Source organism: Pipistrellus kuhlii, unplaced genomic scaffold (genome assembly GCF_014108245.1).
Source record: "Pipistrellus kuhlii isolate mPipKuh1 unplaced genomic scaffold, mPipKuh1.p scaffold_m20_p_10, whole genome shotgun sequence".
NCBI classification, from domain to species: Eukaryota; Metazoa; Chordata; class Mammalia; order Chiroptera; family Vespertilionidae; genus Pipistrellus; species Pipistrellus kuhlii.
In genome coordinates this window covers 38,289,604-38,309,513 of record NW_023425405.1, presented here as the reverse complement: position 1 = coordinate 38,309,513, position 19,910 = coordinate 38,289,604, and the positions used below count along the sequence as shown (strand labels likewise).

The following is a 19,910-nucleotide window of genomic DNA, read 5'->3' as shown; positions in this document are numbered from 1 at the left end:
CAATCCCATCCACAAAACCTTTACCTAAAACATCTGGATAACCAGACCTTCAGTTTCACATCTGCAGTAATGATAGGCAAGTTACTTAATTTCTCCATGACTCATTGAACTCCTCTTTAAAACGGGGATAACAGTTACCAACCCCATCGGATGCATGTGTGGACAAATCAGATACACGCAAAGCTACTAGCAGCGTTCTTAACATGTACAAAGCTTTCAATAACTTAGTTTTTAGTAATTGTTAGTGCAGGTTCGCTTTTTTTTTTCTCTTTTCTTTCTCCCTTTCTGGCATTCTCATATTTGTAAAGTTTTTCCTTCAATTAAGACTTCCCTATCACTTTTCCCAACTTAACTGCTAAAAGTTGACCAGAGGACTTTAAAGTGACATCTAGACTTGTTATAGTTTCCTTCTTGTCTTGTTTCAGACTATGCTGGTAGTAAAAGGAGGCGTGGGGGTTTGAATCTTTTAGTTTAGGGCTTTTTTTTTTTTTTTTTTTTTTTTCAAGGTTAAGGAAATGACAGTGCTAACCTTGGCCAGCCACCTGCACAACTGGGACCACGCCTTTCCCTTCCAAGCCCCGCGCCACCTGGGGAGTCCCAAGTTCTCGGGTCCCCTGTGGAGGGCGTTCCTGCTTGGGATCAGTGTCAAGCTCTCCCAGCCCTGCCCTCTGGGCCAGGTGGCACGCCCGGAGGCATCGGTCAGCTTGGTTTACAGAAGGCTTCTCAAAGGCTGTTCCGCCTGGTCACCTGTGAGTTAGGTTCTCGCCACGCCCCAGCAGAGCTACCGAGAGCCAGTACCTCTATCCACACCCGAGTCGCTCAGAGGAAGGGTTGCTGGGTTAATCGGAAGCGCCGGCTGTTTTGCTTCCTGGGACACGTGGTCCCTTAGAGGGCGCCCGGCGGGCGGAAGACTACAACTCCCAGCATGCCCAGCGAAAGGAAAGCTCGGCGGCTTCACGTGACCACCCACTATGGCTTCCCTCTGCCAGGGCTAGCCGCCCTTTGGTGTGGAGTGATTTGTTAGTTCTCTGCCGCAGGTACCTCTCTCCCGACCTCGACATGCAGAAAATTAAATCTCTGATGACCCGGCAGGTAAGTGGCGGAGGCTGAAGCAAAGGCCTCCTCCATCTCCGATGGGAGAGAGGGGCTGAGATGCTCTGTCTCTGGGCCGCGGCTTGTGGAGACCTGAGGTATGGGTGGTGGCAGGTGTCTGGGCTACCGGAAGCCGGTGCACACCCTGGAAAACTCACCTGAGCCCCCAGAGGAGAGTCCTGCTTGATCGTATAGCGGCAACCCCAGAATCATTTTTTAAAAAGGAGTCAATGAAGGAATCGGTGGTACCTTTGTCTCCCTCTGCCTCACAATGCCATCTTCCCCACTGACAGCCCCAGCTGTCCTCCTGGTGCCCCTGGCCAAGCTGGCTGTGGTCCTGGAGCAGGTGGCTCGGTTAGGGGGGTGAGGTCTGTGCAATAGAGCTGACCTGGAAAGGGCGAAAACGGCGGGCCAACTGATGCCCAGAATTGGTAGCTTTAGGACTTTTGGCAAGTCCCCAAATCTTGCAGCTTAAGTTTCTGAAAATGAGAATGATGTTTTTGGTTTGTTTAATTCCCTCTCACAGTTCTGTTAGAAGGGTCATCAGTAAGCTACGGTATGTGAAAATTCTTTGTGAAGTGCTACTTTTTATCATTGCCCTGGCAAAATAATAGTCCCCCCCCCCCACAATGATAATTCATGAATAAAAACTGGTTATTTCTTATCCCATCTCATAAAAGTTGAGGACTTTCTAATAATGCCTCAGCTTCCTTCAAGCCAGTAGTGGGAAACATTTCCCTTTCTTATTGATCATGGCTTGGTTTTAGCTAGCTTTATTTATTTCAACACTAATATTTCACTAGAACTAGCCATTCTTTATTATTTTTATTTGAGAGAAGGACAGTTCAGAGTAGAGATTTCAATCAATGTGGTTTTGAGAACTTTGGAGAATGTAGAAGACATTTATGGAAAGGCTCTTTTCTGAGTTTTTTGTTGTTGTTGAATAAAAAAGAATACAAAGTTCAGATTAAATTATTATTTGAAAATTTATTTTATTTTATTTTTTTAAATAATGCCCAGATTGTATTTATTTATTTTTTAAAATATATTTTATTGATTTTTTACAGAGAGGAAGGAAGAGGGATAGAGAGCTAGAAACATCGATGAGAGAGAAACATCGACCAGCTGCCTCATGCACACCTCCTACTGGGGATGTGCCTGCAACCAATGTACATGCCCTTGACCAGAATCGAACCTGGGACCTTTCAGTCCACAGACCAATGCTCTATTCACTGAGCCAAACCAGTTTCGGCTATTATTTGAGAATTTAGAATTTGAAAGACATCGGAACAGGTTACAATGTGTAGATTTCTGGCAAACAAGACATGAGTCCTACATGATTACTCCTGTCAAATAATATTGTTAATGTCATGAGCATAGAATAAAGAAGTTCTATGATGAACAAAAGATTTAAGTAAGCAGGTAATAACATTGGTCAATCCTTCAATTTGTTGAGATACTGGTGTTAGGCTTCATACCATTTCTTACTTGAGAATGAGTGCAGGTCCTGCTCCATTCTGTAGCAGCTGTGTGACCATGAGCAAGTCACCCAACTTTTTTAATCACCTGTTTCCACAACTTTAAAATAGGAATTATAATGTGTACCTCATGGGGTTAGCTTGGTGGTGATGTTTACAGGATATGATAAACATAGAGGTAAATAAAGGAATTATTCAACTTCCTGGTCCTTATAAAGGAAGTGCTTGGTGAAGTGGCTGCACTGCACTCTTAGTAGGGAAGCAGGAAAACTGGAAGCAGGCTGTAGTGATTCAGACAATAGATGATTTCAGATGACTTTGGAAAATTTTTAAAACAACACACAATTTCTTTCCTTTTTTGTTGTTAATCCTCACCTGAGGAGATTTAAAAAAAATATATTTTATTGATTTTTTACAGAGAGGAAGGGAGAGAGATAGAGAGTTAGAAATATCGATGAGAGAGAATTATCGATCAGCTGCCTCTTGCACATCCCCTACTGGGGATGTGCCTGCAACCAAGGTACATGCCCTTAACCGGAATCGAACCTGGGACCCTTCAGTCTGCAGGCTGATGCTCTATCCACTGAGCCAAACTGGTTTCAGCTTTTCCATTGATTTTTAAAGAGAGTGGAAAGGAGAGAGAGACAGAGAGAGAGAAACATTAATGTGGGGATGGAGCCTCCAACTAAGGTATATGCCCGTGACCAGAATCAAACCTTGACCCTTCAGTCTAAGTGCCAATGCTCCATCCATTGAACCAAACTGGCCAGGGCAATACACACTTTAATACATTATATTACTAATATATAAACTGCCTTGGAGCGTTCAATTTGGATTTTTGTGCATCAGCTAAGTTCACTGCTCTCTCATGTTGCTTGCTATACAGTTAAGTGTAGTCAACATTGTTGTTGTACAGCAACTGTGTTTTACCTATATTTTGTAATAAGGGAGAGAGAAAATATGAAAGTCCAGGTATCAATAATAATAAGTTTGTGACTCTGAAATGTAGTTTCTTATTAGATATGACCAGATATAATCTGTCCCTAGCATGAAAACAAATAAACAAAATTAACAAAAAACAAAAAACACCTAGAGAACACATATGAAAAGCTACAAAAATCCTATATAAAAAGTGAGGTAAAATTAGAATTTTAAAGTCATCCTAATTATGTATGTTTAAAGCTTAGCTTCCACATATTTAATCATTGTTAATACACAGTTCATGAACCTATGAGGTATTAAAAAAGTAGGATGCTACCTAGAGTTACACTGGGGATTTTACTTAGTACTGTTCATTATTGGATTAAATAGATTAATATTACAAATGAATATACATAAAGCTGTCTTTTTTTGTGTGTGAAGCCACAGAACATGATAGTCACATATTGTTAAGGGGAAGAGATGTGAAATTAAAACCTATGAAAGGTTGGCTTTTTGGCATTTCAGCTCTCCCAGGATCTTGGTGTGGAACAGAGTGGGAAAGCCAGCTTTTTAAAAATCTCTTTATTTAGACAAGACCTGCTGTTCGGCTTTCTCCATTAAGCTGGCCTCTGTTCTTCCAGTCCACTCCACAAATGGTTATGGAGTGTTGCATGCCAGGCACCGTTCTGAGTTTGGGGGATGCAGCAGTGAGCAAAACCGACCAAGGCTGACATGGCGATAGCTGCTCTGGAGAGAGAGGACCCGGAGTCCTGGGCGTGGCTGGCCGTGACTTTAGATAGGGTGTTCTGGAAGACCTCCCCAGGAAGGCCCTTTTGAGCCCAAACCTGAAGGAGGTGAGGAAGTAAACCCTATCTGGGAAGGAGCTCCAGGAGGAAGGAGTGCAGAGGCCCTGAGGCAGGAACAGCTAGAGGCTGGTGTGGGTGGAGTTAAGGGAAGGAAGAGAAAAGTAGCAGGAAATGACATCAGAGAACTGTGAGCAGGAATCCAGTTCCATAGAACCTCATCCTGACCTGTCTTCTTCTATTCTCCTCACTCATAACTTCTATTTTGATTGAAATAGCAAGCACAGGAGTAGTGCAATTTTACATATACTTTAGAGAGATCTTTTTGGTCTATGTTTTAAGAATACAGGCATACCTCATTTTATTACACTTGGCTTTATGGCACAGACGATGTGTTATTTTTAAAAATTGAAGGCAAGACCCTTCACTAGCAAAAATATTGCGACTCACTTTATTCTGATTCTGGCTTCATGTGGTGGTCTAAGATATGGATATAGATTGAAACGGGCGAAAGAGCAAAAAACAGGTAGACCAATAAATATACTACCTCAGTAATCCAACTGAGAGAAGGTGTGAGCCTTAACTAGGGTGCTAGAGATGGCAGCATTGAGAAAAGGTTGGATCGTGGATATGCTGTAAAGGTAGAGTTGACAGGATTTCTTAACAGATTGGAGTTGGCCTTGAGAGAAAGAGAACCATCAAATGGTTTGGTCCCAGCAATGAGAACAATGGAATTGCCATTTAATGAGATAGGTGAGGCTGATGAAGGAGAAGACTGAGGGAAGGGAGACTTTTGACTCATTCATTTGAAAGCCTCTTAGGTATTTCAGTGGAGAAATAAAATGCAGCATAGGTAACACCTACCTCAGTTGGCTGAGTCAGTCTGAATTTCTGAGGAGAAGTTCAGGGAATTGATAAAAGCTTGGGCATTGTGAGCTTATAGAGGGTGTATAAACTGGCCCAAATCACCCGGAGTGAGTGTAGATATAAAACAAGAGTCCACAGGTGGAGCTTTTGAGAAGTTAGTGTTAGAATGTCAGATTGCCAGGGAGCAGCCAGTGAGGTAAGAAGTCTGCTGCATCCCAATGAGCACTTGTCCATAACTGATGCTCGGTAAATATTTGTTGGATGAATATTGGATAAAGAGAGGGTCCTGGAGGCCAAGTGAAGCATTTAAAAAGGAGGGAGTGGTCACCTGGGTTATAAATGTTGCAGATGAGCCACATAAAGTGGAAATGAGAATCAGCTTTTGGACTGAGCAAGCATGGAGGTCATCGGTAACTGGACAAGAGCACTTACAAAGTGGTGGAAAACAGAGGCAGGTATTATCTATGCTGCATTCTGTATGAACTTATCAAAACAAAAACCAAATATGAAAGAAAATGAAGTAATAGTTAATGACTATAGTGAAAATGTTAATTTAATAAAGGCAGAGTACTGTAGTTATAATCATCACTTCCTGCTTCAGAGAGTTGAAGATAAAATAAAAATGATGACTTTATGTTTGTTAATAGCACGACCTATAATCCTAAAGTACAGTGAGAGTGAGATGTTGTGCTTTGAGATATTTGCATAATTTTTTTTTCTGTTTTGATAAGATGAAAGTATTTCTATTTGATGAGAACAATATTTAGAATAATGGTTAACAACTTACAGAATGCTTGCCATGTACCAGACACTATCTTTGGCCTTTCACATCTATTATCTCCTTTACTACTTTTAACAGCGTGTGAGTTACTGTCCCCAACATTAGAATAAAAAATAGGTAGGTTATATAATTTATTCAAGGCCACAGGGCCCATTCCCTGAATCACTGCACTCCCCTGCATTGCAATATGTACACAGGGTTCACAGCTTTTATCATTTTTATTTTGTACATTTGATGGAAAGTTGCCATGTCTTGGTGGCAAATTATTGTGTGTGCTGACTCATTTGGAATAAGTCACTTGTCTATATTTTAGGCACTGGTTTCTTTACTGAGAAGCTCTGGGCAAAGAGAAAATGTGACATATTCCCACAAGGATTTCTGCTAGATTGATTAAACAAATCTATTCTTTTCAAAATGTTAGTTTAAAAGGCATAACAATTATATTTTAAAAAAAAAAAGATATTTTAAGGGTGGTTGTGATTTTGACTCAAATTAGTTTTATTTCCATACATAGTATGTAGGCTAATATGTTCATGTGTGTTATATATACATATACATATATATGTATGTGTGTGTATACACACAAACACGCGCGCACACACATATAGCCCAACCTTGCTTTCTCTAATACTTTTTTTATGGTAAGAGAACATTTATTTGGTAAATCTCGGAGGTAGAAGAAGTAATTCCTACAAGAAGCAGGCTTAGGAAGGGAGTTATGGAGGTAGAGGAAGGGCCTTTGGAGCTTGGGAGTGAGGAGCTCCTGGTACAGTGCCTGGGGCCCGGAGCGCCTGCTCCTCAGCCCTAAGGGTTGTCAGGGTGGAGCCTGCTCTCATGATCACTGTTGGTGGGAAAGGGGATGTGGAGGGCAAACACATAAAAGCAGTTACCTATTTTTTATTTCCTCTTTCATTCTAAGACTGTAGTATGCTTCTAGTCCAGCAAACTTCCCTGGAAACTTCATTTTAAAGTCAACTGCACGTTCCCATGGAAGCAATGTTCTAATTAGCTGGTGAGTGGAGTCTGACCAAGGACTTTTGCTGAATAATTTACCCAGGTGTTTACTCTGTTCCGGGAACTTGGCTAGCCACAGGGCTATCGAGGCAAATAACACTTGGTGTCTCCCTTCTCTTGGGACTCCAGTCTGAGAAATAGATGTATTTAATATTCACTACTTTGGCAGAAGTGTTGTATTGAGAAATGTCTAGTGGGGTTTCTAAAATATTAGTGATTATATGAATCACCTGTGATGCTTGTTAAAAGGCAGTGTCTGGTCCTAAATCAGAAATAGCTATTCATTAGATCTGTGGTAGGGCTCAGTAATCTTTTTTTTTTATTTTTATTTTTTAATTCCCTGGATGATGTTGATGAAAGTGATCTACAGATAATACCCAGAAATAGTGTGTTCTTTAAAAGGATTTAGGAAGATGCATAGAGGAGTTAATTCTGAAAGGGGGTATTGGTTTCTTTAGTTTCATCAGAAAGTGGTGTGTGTGTGTATGTGTGTGTGTGAGAGTGAGAGAGAGAGAGAGAGAGAGAGAGAGAGAGAGAGAGAGAGAGAGAGAGAGAGAGACAGAGAGAGAGACAGAGAGAGAGGAGAGAGGAGAGAGAATGAAAGCGAAAGACAAAAGAGAGAGAAGGCTAGGTGGAGTATTCTGGGGGTAGTGGAAGACTTGGGGGTGAGGCAGACCACCTTGTCATAAAAACTGTACATGACTGGTAGTATTTTACAATAGTGCAGTACAAAACACACCTCTAACATTTAAAAATTAGCATGTTCTGCTCTAAGTCTCAAATAGTCAACCTAAATGTACCCTATATTTTTATCACTAAGGACATCAAAGGGCCAATATAAGGCACCTAAAGGACAAAAACTAGGCTGTAGTATAAATGTCTCCTCAAATTCATGTACCAGCATAATTTGCTTTCAGACTAACTTTCAGGACTTTAAGTTTCTCCTTTGAATAGCCTATTTAAAAAAAAAAGATTTTAAAAGAAAATTTAAATTGCTAATGTCTTTCCATCTTGATCATTTTTCCTGGCACAAATGAGACTTTCCAAATGCCTCAGTTGCTGGGAATATAGAAAGTACCAGGGCTGACCACTGGTTTGGCTCAGTGGATAGAGTGTTGGCCTGTGGACTCAAGGGTCCCAGGTTCGATTCCAGCCAAGGGCATGTACCTTGGTTGCGGGCACATCCCCAGTAGGAGGTGTGCAAGAGGCAGCTGATCAATGTTTCTCTCTCATCGATGTTTCTGACTCTCTATCCCTCTCCCTTCCTCTCTGTAAAACATCAATAAAAAAAATATATTAAAAAAAAAAAAAGAAAGAAAAGAAAAGAATAGAAAAGAAAGTACCAGGAACCAAAGAGGTAAAAAATGGTAGAAAGCAGTGAGACATGCAATTTAAGTCTGAATTATGCAGTATAAATTGGGTGCATTGGTGAGAAATGGGTAAATTCAAGGGGTTACTTATTAATTAAGCAGTATTATTTAAAATCTTTTATTTGCTCATTTGGTTGACATATTCAATTTGTGGATTTTTTTTTTTTTTTTTTACCATTTTACCGGGTGAATTTGGCAATAATTAATGAATAATTGCTTTTAGAGAATTCTTTTGTTCACTCGAGTGTTTTTAGTTGTTGTTATTTTAAAATCATGGTTAAATTATACTTCAACCACTAGTTTTGAGGTGCCACCTGATACTATTGTTTCAAACTACCCAAAGTACATCTTTACTTGTTTTAATAATAGTGCTATATGTTTCAAAGCAAGAAAGCTTCTATCTTTAAGGCGGCGACTTCTATTTAATAGGTATAATCTGTCATATCATATTCTGCTGCACAATTCCGATTCTTCTCATCTTATTTTTTAAGGGTCTGAAAAGCCCTCCGGAGAGCCTCAGTGATCTCGGCGCCATCGAGAGCCTCCGCGTCCCCGGGAAGGTAATGATCTACATGTGTGAGCCTGACCTTCCGCTTCCTTAAGAGAATATTATGTTCTCTGATAATAATCGATTCACAGATGCTTTCCCTTCCCACAGTCAGAGGATTGTTCTAATAAGCTAGGTACATTTCATAGTGCAGGGGGCTTGGGGCTCGTTTTGCTTCTGCTACTCATTGGGATGAAGTATAATTCATTATAGTTAAGCAGCAAATGTGAAGTTGATAAATTTAGAGTTTACTATAATATTATATTAAATTCTTAGCCTGAAAGCAGTTGTGTGTGTGTGTGTGTGTGTGTGTGTGTGTATACACATACATATGTGTATGTTTGTAGAAGCAAATGTTTGGTAAATAAATGTTTACACACACACGTATGTCTTATTGATTTATCAGCTGTATCTTGGAGAAATAAAATAAAATAAAATGTGTTGTAACACTCTGAGCCAAAAATCATAGTTAATTATGTTTTTGTTATGGAGGAGAGAGTTTTGAATAAGGAGCTAAAGCATAACTTAAGCCAAAGTGTAGATCTCTTAGAATTTAGTCCCCTGATACTCATGTGAGCTGCTCAATTTATAAATTCTGTAGGTGTTTTTGAAAGCTCACTGGCTTCCCCTCAGGAGATTTATTAACCATTGTTAAGTAAATAAGTCCCTGCGGTTCGCTTCGGGCCCTTGCCACTTGGCGCTGCCTCCTTGAGCAGAGGCACCATCGAAGATTAAAGCTTGTTCTTCTGAATGTACGCTCTTGTGATTTTCAATTTGTGGATCCTACGGATTTGAAGCTGCTGTTTGTTTCTGTGGCTGGCTTTGGCAGTCAGAAGGCCTCTTGTCACACCTCGGTGTCAGCTGCTTAGGAGGATAATCCCCCATCTCTTTGAGGTGCCTTACCTCCCAAAGTGAATTTTGCATTTACTGCCTCATCTTTATTTTATGTCAGACCCAAACATACTCTCCAAATATAATAACATCCTCGCCAACCTTTTTTTCCATTAAATGGCTCAGACAAAAACCTTAAAGAGGCATTTTGAATAGTTTTTTATAATGTGCTAACATTGGGAACTAAGAGATAACCGTAAATCCCAATAGACAAATAATTCTCTTTAGTTCTTTTACCTAAGAAATTAAGATTATCATGCATTATGAACATGCTTTGAATTAGATTGCCTTATGTATTGTATTTCATAAGTAATGCAAAATTGATAACAGCCTCTTTTTTTTTTTTTAAAAGCACATAACTATATTGCCTAAGAACTTTCTGTTGTCTTTAAAACATGAGCCATGATATTTTCCCAGTAGTAATAGGAAGTGAGTTTATGATGCTCTTACTACATGGCCTTCTTCCCGAGTTCCCACCCTCAGCCCCCTCAGTGACCAGTGGGGTGTGCTTTTCAGATGACTGGCGCTGGGCAGAGAGACAAATGGATCACCCGGTCAAAACTGTAAAGCCGGGGAATTGGTCTCATTGACACATACTAAGTGCTAAGTTAGTTAAATTGTAAAAGTTAATAGTAAAATCAGTATGAATGCTCTAAGCTTAAGTTTAGCCTTACACTAAGAAAGCCTTACATGCTTCTTGTGCCTGTGGTTTCCTGAAACATCGCAAGAGCCGACTGCCACCGTCCCCTCTGGGTAGTTTGGAGAACGCAGCGCTGTTGAGTGACAGAACTCCATTTGCAGACTGAGTTTGATATAGGTGCAGTTGGCAGTCAGTTCTGAAATTAAAGGTTAAGAGGACTCATGTTCAGAAATTTCCTACATAGCGTAGTATGGGCTAGGGCCATGGTTGGCAAACTGCGGCTTGAGAACCACATGTGGCTCTTTGGCTCCTTGAGTGTGGCTCTTCCACAAAATACCATGGCCTGGGCGAGTCTATTTTGAAGAAGTGGCATTAGAAGAAGTTTAAGTTTAAAAAATTTGGCTCTCAAAAGAAATTTCAATCGTTGTACTGTTGATATTTGGCTCTATTGACTGCTGAGTTTGCTGACCACTGGGCTAGGGGAAATTTTTCCCTTTTTCTTTCTCAGTTCTTCTGGCTGGTCTAGTCAAATTGACATGATACAGATTAACAGGAGAAAACAATAACATTTATTAAGTACTAGAGTAGGGGTGTTGAACTCAATCAGAGAAGGGGCCAAAATCTAAAATCCAGCCTAAATCGCGGGCCGAATGGTTTACTGAACAGTCATAAACTGTCATTGTGATGGAAACGCAGCGGAGTGCAGTGATGACAGCGCGGTGCGGGCCACATTGCAAGGCCTGGCGGGACGGATTTGGCCCGCGGGCCTTGTGTTTGACACATGTGTACTAGAGGCTCGGTACACGAAATTCATGCATGGGGGTGGTGGTGGGGGGTTGTCCCTTAGCCCAGACTGTACCCTCTCTAATCTGGGAACCCTTGAGGGATGTCCCTCTCATAATTCAGGACTGCTGGCTCCCAACCACTCACATGCCTCTGTCTGATTGCCCCTAACTGCTTCTGCCCGCCAGCCTGATCACCCCCTAATCATTCCACTGCCAGCCTGTTCGATGCCTAACTGCTCCCGGTTGGCCTGATTGCCCCTAACTGCCCTCCCCTGCTGGCCTGGTCACCCCTAACTACCCTCCGCTGCCAGTCTGGTTGCCCCTAACTATCCTCCCCTGCAGGCCGGTCATCCCATCTGCACTCCCTGCTGACCTGATTGTTCACTACTGCTCTCCCATGCAGGCCTGGGTCTCTCCCAACTGTCCCTCTCCCCCCTCCCTGCAGGCCTGATCTTCCCCACCTGCCCTCCTCTGCAGACCTGGGTCCCCTGCAGCTGTTCTCCACTGCAGGCCTGGTCCCCCCACTCCCTCCCAACTGCCCTCCCCTGCAGGCCTGGTTCCCCCCCAACTTCCCTCCCCTGTGGACCTGGTCACCCCCAACTGCTCTCCCATGTAGGCCTGTTCCCCCCCCCCCCCCCACAACTGCCCTCCCCTGCTGACCTGGTCTCCCCTAACTGCCCTCCTCTGCTGGCCCTGTCATAAATAACAAGCTTAAAATAATCAGTATCCCAAAAAGGCATGTTTTTGAGTGTTAAGTATTTTTCATAACTTAGATGTTACCTTATAAGCAGTCATATATATATATTTACTTATTTTAAATTTTAATGAATTCCCTGAATATTTATCTTATAACTGGAGGTCTCTATTTGACCAACATCTCATTTTCTCCACCCCGAAGTTCCTGGCACCCACTATTCTGGACTCTGTTTCTATGAGTTTTGCTTTTTTAGATTCCACACACAAGTGATATGATACTGTATTTGTTTTTCTCTGATTTATTTCACTTAGCATAATGCATTCTCCATCCATATGGCAAATGGCAGGATTTTTTTCTTTCTCATGGCTGAATTTTATTATTTCTCTCTCTGTGTGTGTAACATATTTTAATCCATTCATCCATTGACTTAAACTTAGGTTATTTCCCTATCTTGGCTATTAATGCTGCAGTGAAAACGGGACTGCAGGTATCTCTTCAAGACCCTGTATGTATGTATGTATGTATTTATTTATTTATTATTATATACCCAGAAATGGCATTGCTGGGTAGTATGGGATAGCATTTCCAATTTTTTGAGGAACCTCTATCCTGTTTTCCATGGTGGGTGCACCAGTTTGTAACCCCACCAACAGCGTACAGGGTTCCCTTTTCTTCACACCCTGCCAACATTTACCTCTTGTCTGTTTTATAATGGCCATTCTAACAAGTGTGACGTGCTGTTTGTTTGTGGTTTTGATTTGCATTTCCCTGATGATTAGTGATGATATACATGTTACAAAATTTATTTTTATATAATTGCTTTAAAATTAATGTTCTGGTTATTGATGATCTGAACTTTATTGGCTTAAAATAGATCTTTAAAGTTTTAAATTATTAAAAGCACTGCAACAAAATATAAAATATTAATTTGAAATGACTATTTTAAAATAACATTTTTTTTTTCTTTTTTTTTTTAAAAAATATATTTTATTGATTTTGTACAGAGAGGAAGGGAGAGATAGAGAGTTAGAAACATCGATGAGAGAGAGTCATCGATCAGCTGCCTCTTGCACACCCCCTACCGGGGATATGCCCGCAACCAAGGTACATGCCCTTGACCGGAATCGAACCCGGGACCTTTCAGTCCCCAAGCCGACGCTCTATCCATTGAGCCAAACCGGTCCCGGCTAAAATAACATTTTTATTTAATAAAAAATTAATATGTAGTGTGAACAGAGAACATGGTAATCAGAAAAAATACCCAAAACAAAGTCACCAATGTTAACAGTCTAGGTTAACATCTCTTTCTGGTGTTTTCCCTGTGCAAATTCAGTAAGTTAGTTGAGCATTTACTATATGCTCTATTCCTTAGAGACTGGCCATGGCAAACAATCTTTGCCAGAAAACAAAAGTCTTCTTTTGTCAGAGAGCTTCCTTAGGTTCAAGTAGAGGGAAAACAGACAGTAAACACGGAGATTGCAAATTATGACAAATTCTATCAAGAAAATTGGGTGATGAGATAAATTTCATGAAGCTGGGGTTATTTTGCATGAAGTAGTCAGGGTAGGAGGAACCCTCTTTTTTTATTTAAAAAAAATGGTATTATACAATATTTTTGAGCTTGTGTTTTAAACAGTAAACCATATTGCACAGAAAATGCTTACAATATGGTATTGTATTAAAATGCGAGCTACTCAGTAGTGAAGCTTAGGTAGGTATTTTTAAAATTTAATAATACTTTATACCTGTTATAATGGCTGTTAACAAAAACATAAGGAATAACAAGTGTTGGTGAGGATGTGGAGAACAGGAAACTTTGTGCACTGTTGTTTGGAATGTAACTTGATGCAGCCACTGTTAAAAAAAAACATTATGGTGGTTCCTCAAAAAATTAAAAAGAGGACTACCATATGATCCAGCAATTCTACTTCTAGGTATTTATCTGAAGGAAATGAAAACGCTACATTCCCACATTCACTGTAGTATTTTTACAATAGCCAAAGTGTGGAAACAATCTACAATAAGTATCCATTGTTGGATAAATGGATTAAAAATATACACAATGGAACATTATTCAGCCATAAAAAAGAATTAAATCTTGCCGTTTGGGACAACATGGCTAGGTTTCAAGGGCATTGTGCTAAGTGAAATAAGTCATACAGAGAAAGACAAATACTATATGATTTCACTTTTATGTGTAATATAACAAGAACAACAAAACACACACACACACACACACACACACAAGCTCATATATACAGAGACGGATTAGTAGTTGACAGAGGTGGAGAACAGAAAGTGGGCGAAATGGGATACAGGTGAAGGGCGTCAAAAGGTACAAACTTCCAGCTATAAAATAAATAAGGGGAGGTAATGTATAGCATGGTACCTTTAGTACAGCAAGAAAAAAATTCTATAACTATGTATGGTGATGGATGTTAACTAGACTCATTGTGATGATCATTTCACAGATATGACATTATTATGCTGTATATCTGAAAGGAATATAATGTACTGTCAATAATACTTCAATAAGAAAATAGAACATTATCTTAGCTTGAGTTTCCCTGATATTCTAGTGCAGTGGTCGGCAAACTCATTAGTCAACAGAGCCAAATATCAACAGTACAACGATTGGAATTTCTTTTGAGAGCCAAATTTTTTAAACTTAAACTTCTTCTATCGCCACTTCTTCAAAATAGACTCTCCCAGGCCATGGTATTTTGTGGAAGAGACACACTCAAGGGGCCAAAGAGCCGGATGTGGTTTGTGAGCCCCAGTTTGCCGACCACAGTTCTAGTGCAAGAAGTAACAAGAAAAACAGTTTATGCTATTTAAGTAGTCAATGTATAAATACTTATATAGAGAAACTTTTAATTTTAAAAAATGTATTGATTACTTTGAGAGAGAGAGAGAGATCGATTTGTTATTTCACTTATTTATGCATTCATGTATGTACCCTGATCAGGGATCAAACCTGCAACCTTGGCATATGGGAATGATGCTCTATTGTGCTATATGGCCAGGACTAGAGAAACTTTTAAACATTAACTTAATTTAATGGCTCAATCTCACTCAAGTATAGGTAGGACATAAAAAAGGCATTCTTGGTCATTAGGAGTGGATCCATTTCTATTTCCTTTTCTTGTCATAATCTCTTTCTAAGTTGTAACAAGAAATTTTTATTTCAGTGGGGTTTTCCCGAAAAAAAAAAAAAATAGTTTAGCTTGGGTTGTATTACATTAAAGTTTCTAGTAGTATAAAGGATAAGTAGAAGGAAGATATTAGGATGGATCATATGAAATGGCTGTTTAGGTTAAAAATGGTCTAATTGGCAAATTTCCTATGGTTGAACTCACTGGAAAAAGGAAGCTAGAAGGAACACTGAAGAAGGGCATTAGGTGTGCTTGGTAATCCAGAAAGTACGATTGATTGGGTATTTTTTTTTTTTTTTTTGAGAACTATATAAATTCTAAGTGGGAAGAAACCTTAGAAATCATGGGGTACAGTGTCTGCATTTTATAGACAAAATGACACTATCCTATTTTAAGAGGAGATGTGAGTCAAATAATACGTATACTGGAAATTTGGAACTTGATGGAGAGAATAATATAGAAAAGTTACAAAAAAAATTAGGATTGCTTACAGAAGTTGCTTTAGGAAAGGAAACTTTATGACAGACTTCAAAAATTGTAGCTTAAATAGTTCAGAGCCAAGGTCAGTGGTGTCCAAATTGCTGCACATTAGAATTAGCAGCACCCAGGCCATTCCCCTTTCCAGGTAATTCACAGTGTCTGAGGTGGAGTCAGGTGCCCAGTCCAGTTAGTTCACAGTCTGGGTGGGGCTGGGGGTCAGTACTGTTTAAGGATCCTTGGTGATTCAGATGTGGAGCTAAGTTTAGGAACCATTGACCAAAGAATTAATAATGGGAATGGATTAATGTGAAGTATTCTTAAAAAAGGAAGTTATTTCAAATTAATGGGATTTTCATGTAATGGTAAGGGTATAAGAAATTAATTGTTATAGTATTTACTGACTAAATTTGTCAATCATTTAAAGAAACTTATACTTTTTGGATTATGGTTATAAGAATTATGAACAAATTTATTAGAATATATAATAATTATAATAGCTACATGGTTAGCAGTTATAGAATTTATTATGACTATATTTGAACTTGAGAGTATTATTTGTTAAATACTGATTAAAAAATAAAATGTCACTATTTAGAACTTTTTAAATCTACATCTAAATTTTAGATACTTTCCATAGTACTTCCGTAATGGTTACATAGCATCAATGTGAAAAAGAGTACTAATATTAACATTATTTTATGCATTTTTACTAAAATACTTCTTTTTGATATTATTCTTTAAAGATAAGGTTTGTTTAAGGCTTTGATTTCACTAACTTATAAATACAAATAGAACTCAAGCTATGTTTACTATTAGCTAAGTCTGACTTTTTTTTCATTTCATTCATTTTCATATAAGGCAAGGGGACAAAATAAATATCTGTTGCAGTTAAAACTTGAAATATATTTTTCTAAATAAAATAAAGTGTTTTTGTTTGTATGCCTAATCCATCCCACACTATTTATTTAATACCTGCCTACTCTGTAGTATTTCTATTTTATAGCATTCTAGGAGTTTGGGCAGAATGTGTTTCTTAGCATTTAAAATACTTCTGTGAAGTAAGATAAATGGATTTGCCTTCTTAGTATCTATAAAAAGAATCCTAAAATCACACACTAATTATAATTACAGAGCTTTGTTTTCAGTACTTTACTAGATTCAAATAGTGAGTTAAACATTCAACTTATTAAAGGAAAGTCATTTTAATTGCTTTCTGACTCAGTTTCCTCATCTGTGAAAAGATGTGATTAGGCTAGATGATTTCCAAGGGCTTTTTAGCTCTGATATTTCTACTTTTTATATTGTAATATTTGTATGAGAGATAAATAAAAATACATATTCAAAAGAATGCACTAAGCAGTTTTTTGGAAGATGAATATATTGGTATCTGTAATAGACAAGATTAGTATTGACGTTTATGACTAGGGGATTTTTTTTTAGCTTTTAGTGCTAGCAGTTTTTAATTTAGGATTACGTATTATTTAAAACTGGTATCTTCTGCAGGTGGTACCCAGGGACTTGAACCATGCCTCTGTAAAATCATTTCGAGTTTTTCTTGGGCACTCATGGCTAACAATCTTTAGCTATGTTGTTTTAAACCACGAATGAGATTAGGCTCCTCTTGCTCTTAGAAACTTTAGTATTTTAACCCGTCTTTTATAGAAAATCATAAAAGATCGTTCACACAGTGCATTTGGTAATCGTTTATTGAGCCGCAGTCCCTAAGTTTTGAAGATGCAAAGAGGTATAAGACTGTTCCTACTTCAGTCTGTGGGAGAAACAAGTAAAAACAGGTAATTGCAGAATAGTGGAAGAACAGTTAAGGTCTGTACTAGAGTATGCACAGTGGGAGCACAGGCAGGAGAGGATTTGAGTAGGTAGAAAATGCAGGATCTTCTAGAGTTGGCAATTAATTTATTTTAGAAGAATAATTAGTGTGTATGTGAATTTCTTAGTGGAAATCCTGGACACTAGGGTACTGATTAAAAAGCAGGTGAGAACATCAGGTTTAGAAAAAGAAGCATTGAATTTGAGAGACATTTAAAAAGCAGAATTTAGGTGTGCAGACTTTATTGGATGTGGAATGTGAGGTTTTTGGACATGGATTAAAGCTACTGTGATGTCTTTTCTCAGAATAGAGAGCAATTCTTTTTTTTTTTTCAGAAAAAATATTTTTATTGATTTTGGAGAGGAAAGGAAGGAGAGGGAGGAAGACATAGAAACAAAAACGATGAGAGAGAATCAGCCGTCGATTGGCTGCCTCTCACACACCTCTTATGGGGATCTAGTCTGCAGCCCGGGCATGTGCCCTGAAGGGGAATTAAACCAGGGCCTCCTGGTTGGCAGGTCAGCACTCAGCCATTGAGGCATGCAGCTGGACAGATAGTAGTTCTGCTTTTAGAGGGGCTCTGAAAAGACGTTTGAAATCTGAAGGAAAAACAGAATTGAGAGTTGTACAGTGGATTTTTCTCTCACTTTATAATGTCTCTTTTCTTCAGCATTAACTCTAGATAGATAGACGTGGCATATAGCTTGCTGTTGTTCACAGAAGCTGAGAAAATTTATCATTTTAAAAAATTGCTATTTTTAAGTCTATTGTGTTTAATGTTTTTCTTTTCATATAAATACATTTAGGAAATACTTGTTAAAATATAATTATTGAATAAGAGGAGTAAATAAAAATATTTGGCAGAGTATAAAATATGAAAGTTTTGCTTTCTAATTTTCTGTAATTTTAATCACACAGTACAATTCTATGAATAAAATCAATTTTATTTCATGATCTATATATCAATGTCTTTTAAAGATATTTTAAACAAGTATCTCTAAAAACCAATGTGTGTAGATTTTAGAATGCCATTATTGCATAGAAAGTGGTTAAAATATATTATTTTTATCACTTATGATTGTTATATATATGTATGCTGCTTATTTTTATAATCTTTTATAAAAAACTAAGTCATTTTGCTGAAGCCTCCTTTCAAATTGTAACCTCACCAGTATTCCACTAGAGGGCACTGAAAGACTGAAGAAAAACGGGCTAGACTTTAAAAGCTATGTTTTATTTAAAACACACAAATACAAACTGATGAACCGATGCTTTGATGGATTATTATTGTCGTTCTAGTGGGGCTTTAAGAAAATATGCCATTTCCCCACATAATCAGACATCTGGCAATTCATTACAAATTTATATGATATATGTATGGTTTTAGGGTATCTGTGATCTTGAATCCTATTTCATTTGGAAACAGAAAACCCATTTTTGTTCAGTGAGTTATGGTTTTTATAATGCTGATTGAATATTGAAAATTTATGCATTTGTTCTTTTTTTAGATTGTGGTAGCTAAACTATTCTTTTGCTCTCAATTAGAGCTCTAATGTGATCTTAACACTGATGAGACTATGATTTCCATTTTTAGAATTTATTATAACTGAATAACTATCTTATGTTGACTGATGAACAATGCAAACAGTTAAAAAATAGCCTTTGATAATATGTATCTTGGGAAACCCAAATTCATACTATTTCAGTGTAAAAGTTCTCCCTTTTCTCCCCCACACTCTCCTGCAGAGTGCATTCAGCCATTCAGGTCTGTGGTCTAACTGTGGTCTAACAAGCTAAGTGCAGACACTGAAGTTGGTTTGCACTTCATATTTTACTTTATAATTTTTCTGTGGGGTTTTGAAACCTGATCTGTGAAATGAAGATTTCGTATTCATCTTTTAGTTTGAATAAAAACCTACTGCTGAGGATTATAAGCTTCCAAGCTGTTCTTTGGGCTTAAAAATTAGGCTAACTTGTTTTTCAAAATAAAAGAGACTATTTTATTTAATAAGGTAAGGAGAACCATTAAGTTGTTTATAACTTTTTACACATTGAAAGTGAATAGAATTGAAAGTCCTGAACTTGGGTTTGTATTTCTAATTAATGTGGTATTTGTATAATTTGAAAGTAGTGGTTAAATGCAAAATTTGCAATCTTTTTCTTTTTCCCTCCTAATGGATATGGTCCCTTAAAGAGGTGAATTCTTAAGTGAGAAATTGCTTTGTAAAGTTATAGCCTACTTCCTTAGAAACCACAAATACACTGGAAATGTTTTATAACACCTTACACTTGAGGGCTCCACTTGTTCTGTAGATTTGAATCCTCAGTTCTTATAAAACCTTTTGTTGTTATGTTGAGAGGAATAATGGCTGGACTAAAATGTTGACTTAAATTTCTGATTGTTTATTTTTTATTTTTCATAGTTATATTAATTATGTGTATTTTTTATATGTATGTTCATGTAGCTTTATCTCAAAGATGATATAAATAGAAAAATAGGCTAGGTAATATTATATTCAACCTTATAGTGTATTGTAACTGCTAGAAAAGACAGACTCTAA

The 19,910-nt window shown here is 38.1% G+C and overlaps 1 protein-coding gene across 5 annotated transcripts in view; it reads left to right on the top strand.

Moving 5' to 3' along the window:
- The first annotated feature begins 904 nt into the window (after positions 1-904).
- The window catches only part of VPS50 (VPS50 subunit of EARP/GARPII complex), a 118,889-nt gene continuing 99,883 nt past the window's right edge, over positions 905-19,910 (top strand). Inside the window, exons 1-2 of one of the 5 annotated variants that reach the window (XR_004986535.2) lie at positions 905-1,092; positions 8,818-8,886. Coding sequence is in view for 2 of the 5 variants with exons in the window: in XM_036429421.2 (XP_036285314.1) it covers positions 1,060-1,092; positions 8,818-8,886 (102 nt within the window). In the remaining 3 variants the exon portion in view is untranslated. The remainder of the gene's footprint in view (positions 1,093-8,817; positions 8,887-19,910) is intronic. The other 4 variants (XR_004986533.2, XR_004986532.2, XM_036429421.2 and 1 more) reach the window with 4 other exon arrangements.